This window comes from Scophthalmus maximus, chromosome 3 (assembly GCF_022379125.1).
Source record: "Scophthalmus maximus strain ysfricsl-2021 chromosome 3, ASM2237912v1, whole genome shotgun sequence".
Lineage (NCBI taxonomy): Eukaryota > Metazoa > Chordata > Actinopteri > Pleuronectiformes > Scophthalmidae > Scophthalmus > Scophthalmus maximus.
In genome coordinates, this window is record NC_061517.1 from 8,116,246 (window position 1) to 8,131,390 (window position 15,145).

Consider the following 15,145-nt stretch of genomic DNA (forward strand, 5'->3'; position numbering starts at 1 on the left):
TTTATCTTGCTCTGAAAAGTTAATATTTAAAAAAATTCACAGAATTGCACTAAACTGATACAAATGCTTCCCAACACACTGTTGAACACTCACATTTAGATGCATCTGTACAGAAAACAGGAGGTTGTCATCTACTACCAACACCGACTGTCACTGACCCACTCAACCCGCAAATTTTCTACACTAACGTGCCTTTGAATTAATTTTCTGCATCAATGCTGTTTCGTTCCATCTTTTATACACATTTTGTTTTCCTCCTTACATTTTGTACACATCTTAGTCTTGGCCAGTTTGATATTGTTAATGGTAGTCTGCATTTCTGGCTCACAGTTTAATTGTTTTAATGTCTTATCTGCACCAGATTTACATTCTTTCTCATTTGTTGTGAATATGTTGGGGGGGATAAAGGACTGTAGATGTTCAGTAAAAGGTTTAGCGGTTTGATTTAGGAAAAATATTCTGTGCATTGGCACTGGCTGAACTCCCATGCATCCAAAAGCCAGCACGCACACACACACACACACACACACACACACACACACACACACACACACACACCACACTATTGTGTATTACAGACAAACAGGAGGGGATAAGGGAGGAGGGGGATTGTCCTTCTCTCCCGCTCCCTGAGGATGAGTAAAGGTCTGCGACCACTGATCAAATATGTCCATCTGTCTGTGACACTGCTCTGGGCTGCTGCGGTGGCTCCCAGTCACCCGGCTCATTTGTATGCCCTCAGCAGCTGCAGCCGCATGTCAGCCACTGCTGCACAACCTCGAGTAGGTGAGCAGACTACACTGTGCAGCGCCGAAGGATTCTCAGTTGAGGTTCACCCTCGGCTGCAGCTGACTTGACTTGCTTCTATGGACTTTCAGTACATTTACATTGAATATGATTTATTTCTAAAACATTAACGTTTTAGTAATTATAAGGTGTGGGGTTTTTTTTTACCTAAACTAACAATTATCTTCATTATTGTGTTTTCATTTTATATTTTTAAATTTAAGAAATGGTAAAAAAAAAAATTGCCTACCACAGTTTCTGTTCAAATTGCTTTTTCTGATCCAGTCAACAATGTTGTGTTGGAAAGGAAAGCAGAGCATTCTTACATTTGAGAAGTGGAAATTAGAGAGCCCTTTTCGTGTTTGCTCGAAAAATGACAAATTGTAACAGATTCGTTTCCTGTTGATAAACTCTTTGATTAATTGTTTAATCATTTCAGCTCTGGTGTTTTTGCAGCTGAAGAACGATCACAGGGGTCCGTGCAAATTATGTTTACAGGCACACAAAACCCACTAACAAGCAACACACACACACACACACACACACACACACACACCAGCGGCTACAATCTTTTCCCTCAAGCTCCTTGTTTCTCAGAGGGGACGTCGGGCAGACAGAGCCTCAACTCGTGCCCAAGAGGAGTTCATGAACGAGTGCGTGAAGAACTGCAGCTCAGTCTGTGGCCACAACATGAGCTCAAGGGTGTGACTGAGATGTTGGCTGAGCCAAGGAATAGAAAACATGTCACCTGTTGTGTCGTGCACACACCAGCACACTGGTTATCTAATTCAGCAGCTGCTCGTATAGGGGAGAGCAGTGGCAGCAGTGACGCACTCGTTTTGATTTACTGTCGGCCTCCGTTAAGATGTGATGAAATCCACAATTGGAAATGACTATTTTTTTAAATCACTCCCATCCAATGATAGCGGCATGTGTGTTTTTGTTTTTTTTAACATGACCGTACAGGACACAGCAGCTCATTAATGCATTCATCCATGTTAAGCTACAATGACACTCAGTTCATTCTCTCCATTAAGGCTACACGGTGTTGCGTAGGCCCCCACCTGTCAGCCTGTCAAGCTGGGAGCCCTCGTGCGGCGTGCCGGGCGCAGAGAAAACCTCCACCGTTCCAGATGGCTCAGCGGAGGGGATCAATGAGGCCGGCGCCGCATGTGAAACGACACGAATGGTGAGGTGGCTCTCACAGGTTCCTCATACGAGAAGGTCTGCCTGCGAGGGGAGTCGGAGCATGCTGTTCTCGGCCTACAATGGAAAGTAACATTTTTGTTCATTTGTATCACGGCTGTAATGAATCTAAAGATTCAGAATGTTGTTTTTTTCTCTCTCTCTTGGTTCTGTATGGTTGAGTGGTTTCCTGGGGAAAGAGAACTGTACTTCAGCTTGTGATCAGAACTGGAAACATGTTTCTCATTAAAATGACGAGTCCACACAAACCTAATCCACCTCCCTCTATGTTCTCGCTGTTTTGATGTGTTGCAGGAGCATTACTGAGGAAACCCCCAACCTGTTTGGCTTTGGTATTTATGACTTTAATTATGTATTACAGTATATAAATATCAGAAAATGGAGTCAATCCCTCTATTGCCCACAGCGCCCCCTCTTTGTCTCTCCGTTCAGATCCATCACACACGTGCACGACTGTGTGAGGTGGCTGTTGGCTCAGCAGAGACTATTTGGCACCCTCGGAAAAAAAGGTTTTCCACTCTGCTGGTTAAATGATGGGGGCCCTTCGTCCATCACAGCTGGCAAATGTTTTGTAGGCGCTTCCAAGTGGTTCTGCCTCAGTGCAAATAAATGAGCGATTGCACAGAATAAATCTCTGTGGCTGGCACCGGCGTATGACTGGTCACCCAGCGAAAGGGAGGACAGAGCCCAGAAGCATAACGACAAGTCATATTTTTTTTGAAGTGGCTAATATCCTGCGGTTGCTGACATAGCTCATCCACAAGTCATGAGTTTCCAGCACTTCCAAAAACTCACAAAACTTACTGTCAGCTTGACGGTACAGTGTGACCGATGATGGAGACGCGCGGTTTGGTGGTGTTGCTGTGGACGAGAACATATGAACATACCAGGGTTCAGATGACTCTGGTTGCATGCCGAGAGAGAGGTTTTCCCGCTTCCCTTGTCTTTCAAACACACGGTCAGTTGAGGAGCAGCAGCACGAGAGCTGGAAGCAGAACAAGTATATCGCGTGCTGTAGCACATGGGTTTGAATGTGGGACCTTCCAGCTGAAGGATGTTCTTCTTTGCTTTCTAACACTGCTTGTAGAATGTGGCAGGGTTTGGTTTTGTTTGTCGGTGAAGCGCCCACACTAGAGAAGATGATAGATCGACTGAGAGTTTAAAAATTTGGCTGCAATGACATGCAACACCAGCCTGTGCCTGTCGGCTGTGGACTGTATACTGTGGATCCTTCTGGGTGGCACTGCGCCTCTTGCAGCCCTCGCTGGCCCACTGCCATGTGGATTAGGGAGCCAGAGAGAGAAAAGAAACACCTAATGTACTCCATCTGTACTCTTTGTCCTCAGACACTGCTCCCTGCTGCTTTTTGCTTTTTTTGCCTCCACATAAAAACAAGTTATTGTCGGATCATCCAAGTGCAGCCTTCAGGTTGTGCGCCATGAAGGTAAAGCCCCTTGTTTTCATGGGGGGGGGGGGGGGGGGGGGGTCTCCATCCTTGCACTGCAACTGCATCCAAAATATTCCAGTGTCTCAATTTTTGAAAGGAGTCGAGCGGGTTTGAAAACGGTCGAGCGGTTGTGAGTTTTTGACCATCACTCTAAAGTGTGAGTGTGCAGCTGTAGAGCGAATAATACCAGCTGCCACTGCTCAGTGTCAGTCACTGGTTCACTTTTTGTACTTGGACTGGTATTTGAAATCTCTGGATAATTTTCCTGTCTCCCAAATGGGTAGTTTTTTAAAGGTTTTTCTCCCAATTAATATCAGCAAATGCAAACATTCCTCACATCATCGTCATCATCAGTTGTTGTCAGACATTTTACAGCCTTCTTCTCAGGCCAGGGCAGATGGGAATGAGGCGGCCACCTGTGAAACTCAAGCATCAGCCTCTTTTACACCACAAAGTGCTGCAGTTTGCTCTCCTACACCCATGGGGGGGCACGCAGCTCTGTGGGAAATGCCACACACACACACAGATCCACACACGGACAGACGGACAAACACACACACACGGACAGATGGACAAACACACACACACACACACACACACACAGATCAACTGGGCAGTCCAGTCTCTTTTGATTCAGGTGCTGACACACACACACACACACACACTCACACACACTCACTCACACACACACACACACACACTCACACACACACACACACACACTCACACACAGATCCACTGGGCAGTCCAGTCTCTTTTGATTCAGGTGCTGACACACACACACACACTGCTCCCACCTATCATGATCAATTCACTGGGGGGGGGTACAGTCGGCTGGTGAAATGACTAAACACAGACAGAATAGTAAACAAGGCTGCAGTGTCTGTGCAACAGCCTCCAACACACATGGACCACAATGCAACAAAAGTTGTCGTCATCATAATGGGGGGGTGTGTGTGCATGCAAATGTGCATGTCTGCAGACAATGGATGGATTTTATTCTGGGGAAAGATGGAAAAAACACGTGCCGTCGAAATCCAAACTCCTCCACCTTCCCTCCACAGTGGCTGCAGAGGCGGCGCTCGGCTGCGCATTCATAAAACTTGAAGACCCCGCCCCCGTCTGACAGGCGGCGACTGTTTACCAAAGAAAGTCCCGGGAGGAGCAGCAGCAGCAGCGTGGAGGGGCGACGGGCTCCCGGGGAACATGTCCCAGAGTGCCGCCAACACGGGGAACCGAGCGGACTCCACCGGGACGAGGAGGAGGACGAGGAGAGGCGGCCCGCCGCGGAGCTCACCGTGCGGCTGACCGGTGCGTCTCACGCCCGCTTCACACTGTGCGGCTTCACACGCGATTAGGAGATTATTATTATTATTTTTATTTAAAAAAAATTAGTTTTTGAGAATTATCCCCCACGCCGCTTCAAAAAACAATGGCGAGGCGTAAAAGGCGCAACGTCCTGAATTGTTGCGCCTGAACCGGGACTCAGACCCGCCTGCGCCGCGGACCGCAGCTCGAAAGGGGGGATAGAGAGAGACAGGAAGAAAGAAGCCGTTCGGAGCGACATGGACGGCCCCGCCGAGAACCCCGGCAGGGCCGCGGAGTATCTGAAGGAGCTGAACCGGATCATCGGGACGCAGCAGGAGTTGCTGGAGAGGCAGCGGGGAAGGATCGAGGAGCTGCAGCAGCAAGTGTCCGACCTGTGCGCCGAGAACGCGGCTCTGAAGGAGCAGCACCGGCGGCACCTGGCAACCTGCCGGCGGCCGGTCGCACAGGACAGGTGAGACGCAGCCACACCTGGTGGGCACGTGGTGCCCGCTCACCGGTCCCGCAGGACAGGTGACACCTGTTCCTGAGTGGTCCAGTGCAACACTGACACCACAGGTGGGACACGTTGCATCAATGTGCCAGATGATGATGTTTTCATTTTTATATCTGAGCCGCTGTAACTGAGACCATGTGAAGTCCCACTTGAACACAATTGTTGGTGTCTTCATAGAAGACCAACTCTTCTGCAATGTGGACTGTCTGATTTCTGCTTTGTCATCTTTGTGTTATTTTCGTCAGGCTCTGTCATGAGCAGAATGAATAATGCTATACCTATATGGCCCTTATAGCCCCCACCCGAGGGTCTTTACGGTTCCGTGTGCATGGACAGGCACATTAATCCATGATATATGGGACGCCAACTAAGTACAACCTCTGAGGAAAATGGAGTCCACTCGGGATAGATGCATTATGCAATTGTGTGTTTGTGCTGGCCCTGTCTGCGGGCAGGGGTGTAGACCTCAAACAGGGCAAAGCAGGTCGGGCGGGTACAGGAAGTCGGTGGTAAAGAACCTCGATAGTCAGACACGGGGTCAGGGGTCAGAGGCTCAACCCCCTCTGTGTTGAAGTTCATGCCGTGTTTCCAAAAGGCCTCAGCGTGCAGGTTTGTGTGATTGTGCTTGACCTTTGTCTCTGGGGGGTCGTGTAAGTGTCACGAAGATCAGTGGCAGCAGATCAATACTGGTGACTCATGGGACTGTATGTCTTCGCTGCCTGGCTGATAAGAAACCACCAGACTCGTGAGATAAGGACTTACTGTAACACTGACCTTTCGTGCCCCCCCCCTTTCATACTGTAAATCTCCCCGTGGCTCTTTGGAGTATTTTCTGTCCGATTTCCCTGGAAAACCAGTCTTGTCACTCATCGCTCATTTTGTGCAGTCCCAGTGTCTGAACGTGACTTCAGTCTGGCGGACTGACACTGATGTTACCATGGCTGTGGTGACGTCTGTGTGAACACGATGAAATGTGCACTTAATGACGTAAAGTGGGGTGTATGGAGGACACCGCATTTTAAAATGTCATTATTAGAATGCTGGAGTCTTGAGCAAGACGGATTCTACCATTTGTGAAGGTCATTTTGACATGGCGAAGCAGGGGTTTGAATAGTGTTTACTTGAGTATTAACCTGTCGAGCCATCCATTTGTTTTGTCACTTACCAGAGCGGCCCAGAAGTCTGTTCCTTGTGTAGCTTTAGTTCTGCTTTCTGAGGGATTCCCATGAATTCCCAGGCCGGGAGTCATCTCCTTTCTCTGCATTCGTCCAAAGGGAGATCTGAGACGCTACTGGATGGTAGATAGAAATCATTTGTAGGCATCATGTTGAGCTCTGCTGACTGACAATGTCCATTTGATATTTTTATCCATGCTAGTAACACATGGCTCTGTTGATGACGATGTGCGTTGGTCGGTTGGTTGGTTGAGCCCCCCTCGTCCCGACCAAAACACCTAAACACATATTTTGATTTGTAAGATGCTTCGGTTTAGGACTAAATACTTGAAGAAGAAAAAAACCAATCATTTTTAAAAGGATACAAAGAAAATGGCAGACAACGAGGCTCTCCATCCGTTTGCATGGATGTCGCAAATTTTTGATTTGATTCGTATGTGCCCATGAGCGGAATACAAACAACTACGTGTCGCTGGTGTGTCCTCAGCTTTCTGTGTCCACATCTTGAAGTACACAGGGATGTTATAAATCACGAAGTGTGTCTGAATTGTGTCTGTTTAAACATGATTCCTCTGCTGCTGAGATTGATATTAATCTCTGATTTACACTAGTGGGGTGAGCGGGGGAAATTTGGGGCCTGATTTTTTGTTTTTCAGCTTGTGTTGGAACCCGTGTCTGTGTGGACACAACAAATATATATATATTTTTTCTTGACCTATGTCAGCCCCATGTGACCTCACTACTGCTAAAGGTCTTGTGCTTTCGCAGCGGTTCCAGTTTAAGTCCATCACGTGTACACCCTTGTAAGTGCATGCAGATTTTCTTGCAGCATGTAGGGAAGTTATAGTCATACTGTGTTTCACTCTCTATAGGGAACTCGACACCGCTCAGATATCTGCGTTGGTTTGAAGCTTTTTGTTCTTTGTTTCCCTTTTACTTTTCCCTTGTTGTTTATCAGCTGGTGGCAAGTGTTTACTGTACATGCAGGAACATGTGTGTGATTCATTTGTGTTAGTCATCTTGAATACAGTGCATATCGTTTGGTCTATACACAGATAGTTGTGGGCTGTGCTGTCAGTTCTCTTTCGGTACATTATTGAATGACATAATGATGGAAAGAAAGTTAAAGAAAAACTGTAAAACCGTTGTATTTTTGTTCCAAAACAACAGACATTAGATTATGTACTGTCATCTCGGCCTGGCTGCGAATGGGAGGCTTTTCCCTGAATGTAGTTTTTACTCCTTTTTTTCCCTGTGTGCAGAGAGCAGGAAATGTGATGCACCACTGATAGTGGAACCCTGAGTGCCAAGTCAACAGATCTCTCTGTGCAGAACCGGTTCCTTGGTAACATTGTCGGTCATTGGGAAATCATCTGGCTGTGCACTGACCCTGATGTGGATCCATAACCGTATTCACCCAGGTGATCGTAACCCCCAGACGCTCAGTGTCTCCGTGGATCCAGACACTAAAGCTAAAACGCCCATTTCTGTTTTCAAAGTTTCTCAAGTTTAAGTTAAAGTGTGTGTGAAAAGATGGTTCATGCATGTACCACTCAGGCTCGAATTAGAAATCATACACATATCAGGTTTCCTCTTGTCAGTGCTGCTGAGTTGCCTGCGTCGTCAGCCCTTTAGTCCAGCTGTATTTATGCTGACCACATGCAGTTTTCTCTCCTAATGGTCTTTGTTTTAAACAGTGTACAGTTAGTTGTATCCCTTGTGCTCACTTTGGAATTAAATCACAGGTAAAACAAGACAGAGTTGCACATTTGTACAGCGCACAGTGGTGATAAATGACTCGAAGTCCCGACCGACTTAAACGTTTTAGCTGAACTTTCCGGACAAACGCCTGGTCGGTGAATATAACCTGTTGGGAGGTGAAACAAAATGTCGAATCTTTGAATAACACCACAATGTACAGTCGTGGGTTATGATTGACTCGCTTCATGCAGCAGTGGCTGGTGGTTTAATCGGGGTGGATGCACTGTGATCTGAAACTGTTGCGTAGCGAGGAGTCGTGTCTGCGAGCGCTTTCATTGCTTATCTTGGTGCTCGAGCATGCTTCTGACAGCAGGTGGGTAATTTTCTTCATAGTCTTGTTTTAAGGTGTGTCTAAAGGTTCACCTTCAAATAGAAAACCGGAGCATTATCTCACAAACACCTTGAGGGAATTTCTGAATTATGTGGTCAAAGGTCCTGTGATACGCTGCGGCCTGTCCAGGGTGTTTGCTGCCTTTCAGCCAATATAAGCTGGGATTGGATGCAGCCCCCCTGTGAGCCTCAAATGATAAGTGGTACAACTAATCAATGGGCGGATGGATGGTCATAGTCACTGTGACCTCACGAAGCATGTTTTTGACCCCTAATAATTATGACCAAATATGCAGATGTGTGTAAACTCAGTACCTTTTTATTAGTTTCCTGCATCAGTCTGGACAGACACGCAACCATTAGGTGGCAATTCTTTTATTTTCAGACGGTCATTTAAATTCAGTATGAATCTCACTAAGTAAATAAGTGAGTAATCTTTCATGATCAAATATTGATGAAAGACAAATCATTGCCAACTTCGACGTTCTCCCTGTTAATGGTCTAATGGTGCTATAATGAATGGTTCGGTGCTGATGTATGAGCAGCAAAGCTTTTGAGTTGTTGATTCTGGGCCAGATCGTGTTTCGGATTTGTGCCAGAACATAAGACCCAGTTGTGAAGGAAATTTTTTGATCACTGGGAGGTTTGTATATCACATGCATCCTGAGCTGCACACCCAGGAGGATTCAGCCTGGAGGTCTGTGTGTCGAACACTCCCCAGTCACCGAACCCTGACTTTTTACCTTTAACCATTAGATGTGCACAGACAGTTTGCAGAAAATATACATACTTTCCCTATAACCCCCTCAAACATGGAGACGGTGGTCGAACCCCTCGGCTGAATCCCTCCAGGTGTGTTGCTCAGGACGTGCGGTAAGTTTGGAGTCACAAGTAAAAAGTTCTTCTCACTCGGTCATGTTATTAAGGCAATAGTTTGTGTTTATTTTGGGGTTTTGTTTCAATTTATGGGGAAAAATCTGAAAAAATTGTAGCTTCACAACAATACAGTTGGGCGGTTATGATTTGTCACTAAAAACCCCAAACGATTAGTCTATCAACAGAATTCCAAATAAATATTAATTAAAATAATAAATTGATAGATTTTTCAGTATACTTCACTCATGTCTTTACCAAATTGGCCTTGTTGGCTTCACAGTACATCTCTGATGAGTCTAGAAACAGACCAGAGGGGTTAATAATCAGAGGATTTAATCAATAGGTATTGAAGTACTTGATAAAGGTTTGTTTAGGTTGTCGAACTTGGCTCATTGAAGTGAAATATCTCTCTACAGTGTCTGCTGGTTTTATATTGCCCTCTGTATTGTTTATAGTGACTCCGTCTTGGCTTCACTACTGTAATCTGCTGCCGAGGAAAACCTCAGCTGCCCTTACTGGGTCCCCTGGATGGAGCCTGTAGGCTTGAGATCGCCAAGTTCATAAATAGTTCACCCCAAGCCAAAGTAACGGCTTAAGCATGTGTTTAGGGACCCCCTCGGCATGAAATAATGGCGCGACGGAGAAAGCTGCTTCTCCTGGCTCCCGGCGTCTACTCATTTACCCGGCGATCTGCTGAACAATCAGTGTGCCAAAGCAAATTTACGAGCGCGCGGACTCCCTGCTCTCCTGCAAATCGCCCTCTAATGAAATACGCCTGATAAATAAATGTCTACACTGGGAGGTTTTGCATTCAGACCCACCTATAAATCTCAAGCAATGGCCAAAGACAGTTTGCAGGCCGCCTTCATCTATAATGGACCGCCCCTCCCTGCAGCTCAGCGGGACTGTGGTCTTGCTGGAAAGGAGCCAGGCCCTGCTGACCTCTGCGTCCCTCAATCAGGCCCATTAAGAAAGAGTTAAGGTTGTTTTTATTTCCTTTGATGTAGCGGGTTGTCCCATGAGAAAGGATAATGATGGCTTTAATGAGCACTGTTACCTCTGTCTCATGGTGTTACTGGTAAAGTCCACAATGGGGGAGGTCATATTGTACAGAGTCAGACTCGTAATGAGTTACATTTAAATCACTAAACTCCGATTCAAATTTCAACAAGACAAGAGAGCAAGAGAAAGTCCCGCCATTGATTCCTGTGACATCTGATAATACTCTTTTCAAATTGCATAACATTTGCAGGATAATGTTCAATTCATTTTCTGACGTGTATTTCATGAAACCCTGATCTTCAGATTGCGAGTTCGCTGTCAGACTCTTAGATCTCAGCCAGAAAAAGAAATCAAGACGGTGTGAAAATGCTGAGCCCTGTGCCTCATTGCCATTCTGCCTGTATGATCCGCAACCAGGGACCCGGTGGGTACAGGCGCGTATGTGTGTAACCTAAGCGTATTGATAGACATGTAATCTGCAATCAGCCATCAAAGAGTCAGTGGAATATAAATGGTTTAACTTCAGTGTCACTGTAAACCAATAGAGCTGAATCGTGATTTGCATTGAAATGAGATTTAAAGGTACCCAGTCGAGTCTGTGACCAGTAGTACGACGTGCGCTTTTATGAATGTGTTCCCTCAATTGCTGAGGCAGAGAAAAGAATACTTCTGGCTCATAAGCACTGATGTAAATAATATACAGAGTCCAAATGTAAATCATTGCTTTGCAAATATTTTCTGAGGAAGACGGACCAATTCAAACGTGTACGTTGGACTTTAAAGAAATGCCTTTTCGAGAGTAACATGTCTTACAAAGTCTACAGGGACTTAGTTTACAAGAAAACTTCACGGGGCGTGTTATATGATGTTGAAGTTGTTAAAGTGTTTTTTTGTACATTGTTAGTGGATCAGGGTCGGATTCATATCAAAGTGGGCGAGAGTTAGACGAGAGGTTCGACACCACTCGCACGTCTTCACACTGAAAATGAAGCTGCAGTCAGTTATTTTAGTTCAGCATACAAAAACATCACTTGTTATTTGTTTCTGTTTGTGTACAGATTAGGTCAATATGATTTTGTTACCTCTTGGACAGACCGAGGCAGGCCGTGTCCCCTGTGCTTCCAGACTAAATGCAAATATAAGTTCTGTCTTATATTACTGTTATAATTATCACATGGGACAGAAGTTTGGAAGCATTAAAATTGTATTTCTCAGTTTGTTTGTTTGTTTGTTATCAAAAATAAAAAACGATAAATGAGTCATAAAGACATCAACTTCTTTATGATAGGGCACATATAAGGCAACTTTGTGATAGGCAACTTTGTGATAGGCACATATACGTTAATACCTAAACCATTCAGTCTTTCTATTTAGTCAGTTTGTGAGAAAAACTGAGAACAACTCTTGAAAATATTCAATAAGTTGATGCACATTTCTTTTCAAAATGTTTTTTATTTCACGCAAGCTAAGTCTCCGAATCTTCTTTTGACCATCTTTTATCTTTACAAGTTGTGATCAGCACTGAAGCGGCGCATTCCGAGGGTCCGCAAGGCCAAAGTGCCCCCGTTTGTTCTTTCTTTCTTCAGAGTTGAACCAATTATCCGCCTCGAAGCTGTCAAAACCAGCTGATGCAGCAGCTGAATCGAAGGCAATTTGTAGCATAGTACCTGTGGAGAGCTGTTTGAAAGGCTGCCACTAGTTCTCTGCCAAGTGGGAGTGGTGAGTGTGTGAGTGTGTTTGTGTGCGTGCGTGTGTGTGTGTGCGTGGATCACTGATGAGGTGGAGGCTGAGTCAACAGCTAAACACAGATGAGGGGCCACTGCTCACACACCTTCTTAGTCATCCCGGTAAGATATCAAACCTCATCTTCCTCTCAGTTGACTGGGCCTTTGACGACCAGTGTTCAGGGTGATTATGAAGTAGCACGCAGTCATAAACAATACGCTTGCGCTAATTCCCGTGTGCCGTTACACATAGCTGGCATATCTAACTTCATTGGGCAGTTAATGACTCGCTGGTTCCGCTTCATTGCTTCTTATCGTTGTCGAGCTGTAATCCGTTTCCCCGGCGGCGGCTGGTGTGCACTGCCGTTTGTGTTCGACTTTACGAGGGATTCCGAGAGCCGGTCTGAATCCGAGCAATATTTTTAGGAATGCAAAGTGGGATTTCCTTGTATCCCGCTCCCTGTGTTAGATCAGGTGCTTGCCGCAGTCGGGGCACGCTGCCCTTTCAGCATCAACAAGAGCTTTAAGGATCTGTGTTATGAAATTGAGATCTTATTGAGATCACATATCTGATTTTGTTTTTGAAATACTGAGTAGAAAATGGTTAATGCCTTCCCTTTAGGAATATCGGCCAGAAATAACAATTCACAATTTACAGATTTCAGCCCAAACTTAAGATGTCAGATCTCACCCTGGGATGATATGGCCAAGATCGATGAAATGTCTTCTAAATGCTCATCTATCAAGGCACCGCTCCCAGCTCCATAGCAATACTGATGAGTGGCGTCAGGAGTCTGTATATCAATTGTAAAAGGTCCAGTTCTCCTGCTGGTGGATTCCATGTTATTTGTCTTAATGATAAAATACTATATTCACTTGTGGGGCAAAGTCAGGCTTGTAGATTATGAGAAATGAAAGCGGACGAAGGAAGCATGCGGACGGTTTTGAGCAGTGTGTGTGTGTGTGTGTGTGTGTGTGTGTGTGTGTGTGTGTGTGTGTGTGTGTGTGTGTGTGTGTGTGTGTGTGTGTGTGTGTGTGTGTGTGTGTGTGTGTGTGTGTGTGTGTGTGTGTGTGTGTGTGTGTGTGTGTGTGTGTGTGTGTGTGTGTGCGCGCGCGTGTGCGTGCGGCAGGCAGCCAGTCGGGGTCACGCACCAGTAACTCCTTAGATATACTTTTTTTTTTGAGAGCAGCATATGAAGCAAACCCACTCCAGAGGACCGGAGCGACTCATTAGATCTGCTTAGCCAGACACATTTCTGCCTGTAATTAGTTGCTGATTAATACAGATCATTCAGGTCTCAGTAATATGGACACCAGAAGTGTGCGGTGCACTGAGGAGCCTAACACATGAGGAATGCCCTTCATTTATCCGCTGGACCGAGAAAGAGAAAACCTCGAATCAAGAGGAGAAGACATAAAGGCATTTCATTGGAGCAGAATCTACATCACGTTGCTGTGTCTTGACTGCAGTGTAGGAAAAAATATATATCTTATAAAACAATGAAAATAAATATGAAACACTGAAATAGAATGTCAAGCTTCACAGTGTTCCTCTGAGGAGCCAGTCAGTGAGAGTGAGCAGACTGCAGGTTCAAGTCATTCATCATTTGGTGACATTGTTGTGATTGGAAGCAAGAGCCACAAAATTACAACAACAAAAAAATGCAGTGCTTTTATATATATATACATATATATATATATATGTATATATACAATGGAGAGTTATGTAAATCCAGTGTTACTTCAGATGTGATTTATTCTTTTTCATCGCAGCAGGACACGGTTTGTTTGCCGAAGCTTGAAGCGTTTGGTGGCAGTCACGGCTGACACCACACGACACGGTGACTGTCGGGGCAACTCTGGAGATATGCTCTGGTCGAAGCAGTTCATTCATTCATGGCCTCAGTAAATGTCAAACGGGCATCGTAGTCAAAGAGGAAGTCAGCGTTGTGTGTTCTTATTTTACACTTGAAATATGTCCCAAAAAAATAGTCGCAGTAAGGAAGACACGATAACAAAAAGACCATGTCCATATACCATATAATGTCCAACACACACACACAGGCACACGCATTTCAAAAATCTTCCTAAACTGTAATTACCTCCTGATTTTATTTTGAATTTCAAAAAAGAAATAGCCACACATGTATTTCCCTTATTGCCTTTGTACTCTGCTTTTTTTTCTTATTGCCAAAAGAGCAATAAAAGCCCTAATATTATAGGGTAATAATGTGAAGAAGTGCTCGAAGCCATTGCTTTGAAATAAACAACTCTCAGTATTTAACAGTGAGAAACAAACAATGGGCAGAATGATATTTAACAATGTTTTTCCTTAGGGTGGCAAAAAAACAAGTAAAATACGTAGAACTTTATTTGAAATGAGAGATATTGTTGTACTAAAAACAGACTAGTAACACATTGAGAACAGTGACAAACGGGCGGTGAGATGTTGACGTGTCAATCACTGCAGCTTTGTGGCCTGCGGTTTATGACGCTCCAGTTCATTTGAAGTGAGGCTGGGAGCTATGATTAAATGAGCAGACGAGTGCATTCCTGCAGCCGTGTCCAGTTGCACTTACTCTGGCGCAAATGCACGTTGATGATGCCGAGTCAGCATTTTCCTTTTTTCTTTTTTTCCCTTTTGCACTGGGTGTGCCCTCTGTCCGTTTCCTCTCTCACAACAGGAAACAGACTGTCCTCGGTGCGACAGAAGAAAGGGCACAAGTGCACAGTGACACACACACACACACACACACACACACACACACACACACACACACACACGTATGGGAACAGGTTAAGGGCAGGTGAAAGAATCGGACATGACAGAAGTGTAAGATGTGATTTAAGGAAGCAGCTGGTTGGAAATCTTAATCCTTTCAGAGAAGATTTGGCTTCTCTGTCGGCCACCGTGGCCTGAAACGCAGCCTGTGGCGGCCCCTTCCTGTGGAATGATACCTCCAATGGGATTTGGCATTTCATGCATTATTTACGAGGCTTTAGAAATGCACCTGAA

At 45.2% G+C, this 15,145-nt stretch overlaps 1 protein-coding gene across 3 annotated transcripts in view; it reads left to right on the top strand.

Annotated features, from left to right (window-relative positions):
- Positions 1 to 4,586: 4,586 nt before the first annotated feature.
- The window catches only part of LOC118316914 (IQ motif and SEC7 domain-containing protein 1-like), a 78,000-nt gene continuing 67,441 nt past the window's right edge, over positions 4,587 to 15,145 (top strand). For all 3 annotated transcript variants that reach the window (XM_035645196.2, XM_047331041.1, XM_047331047.1), the window contains exon 1: positions 4,587 to 5,219. In XM_035645196.2, coding sequence (XP_035501089.2) covers positions 5,005 to 5,219 — 215 coding nt within the window. In that variant the 5' untranslated portion in view covers positions 4,587 to 5,004. The remainder of the gene's footprint in view (positions 5,220 to 15,145) is intronic.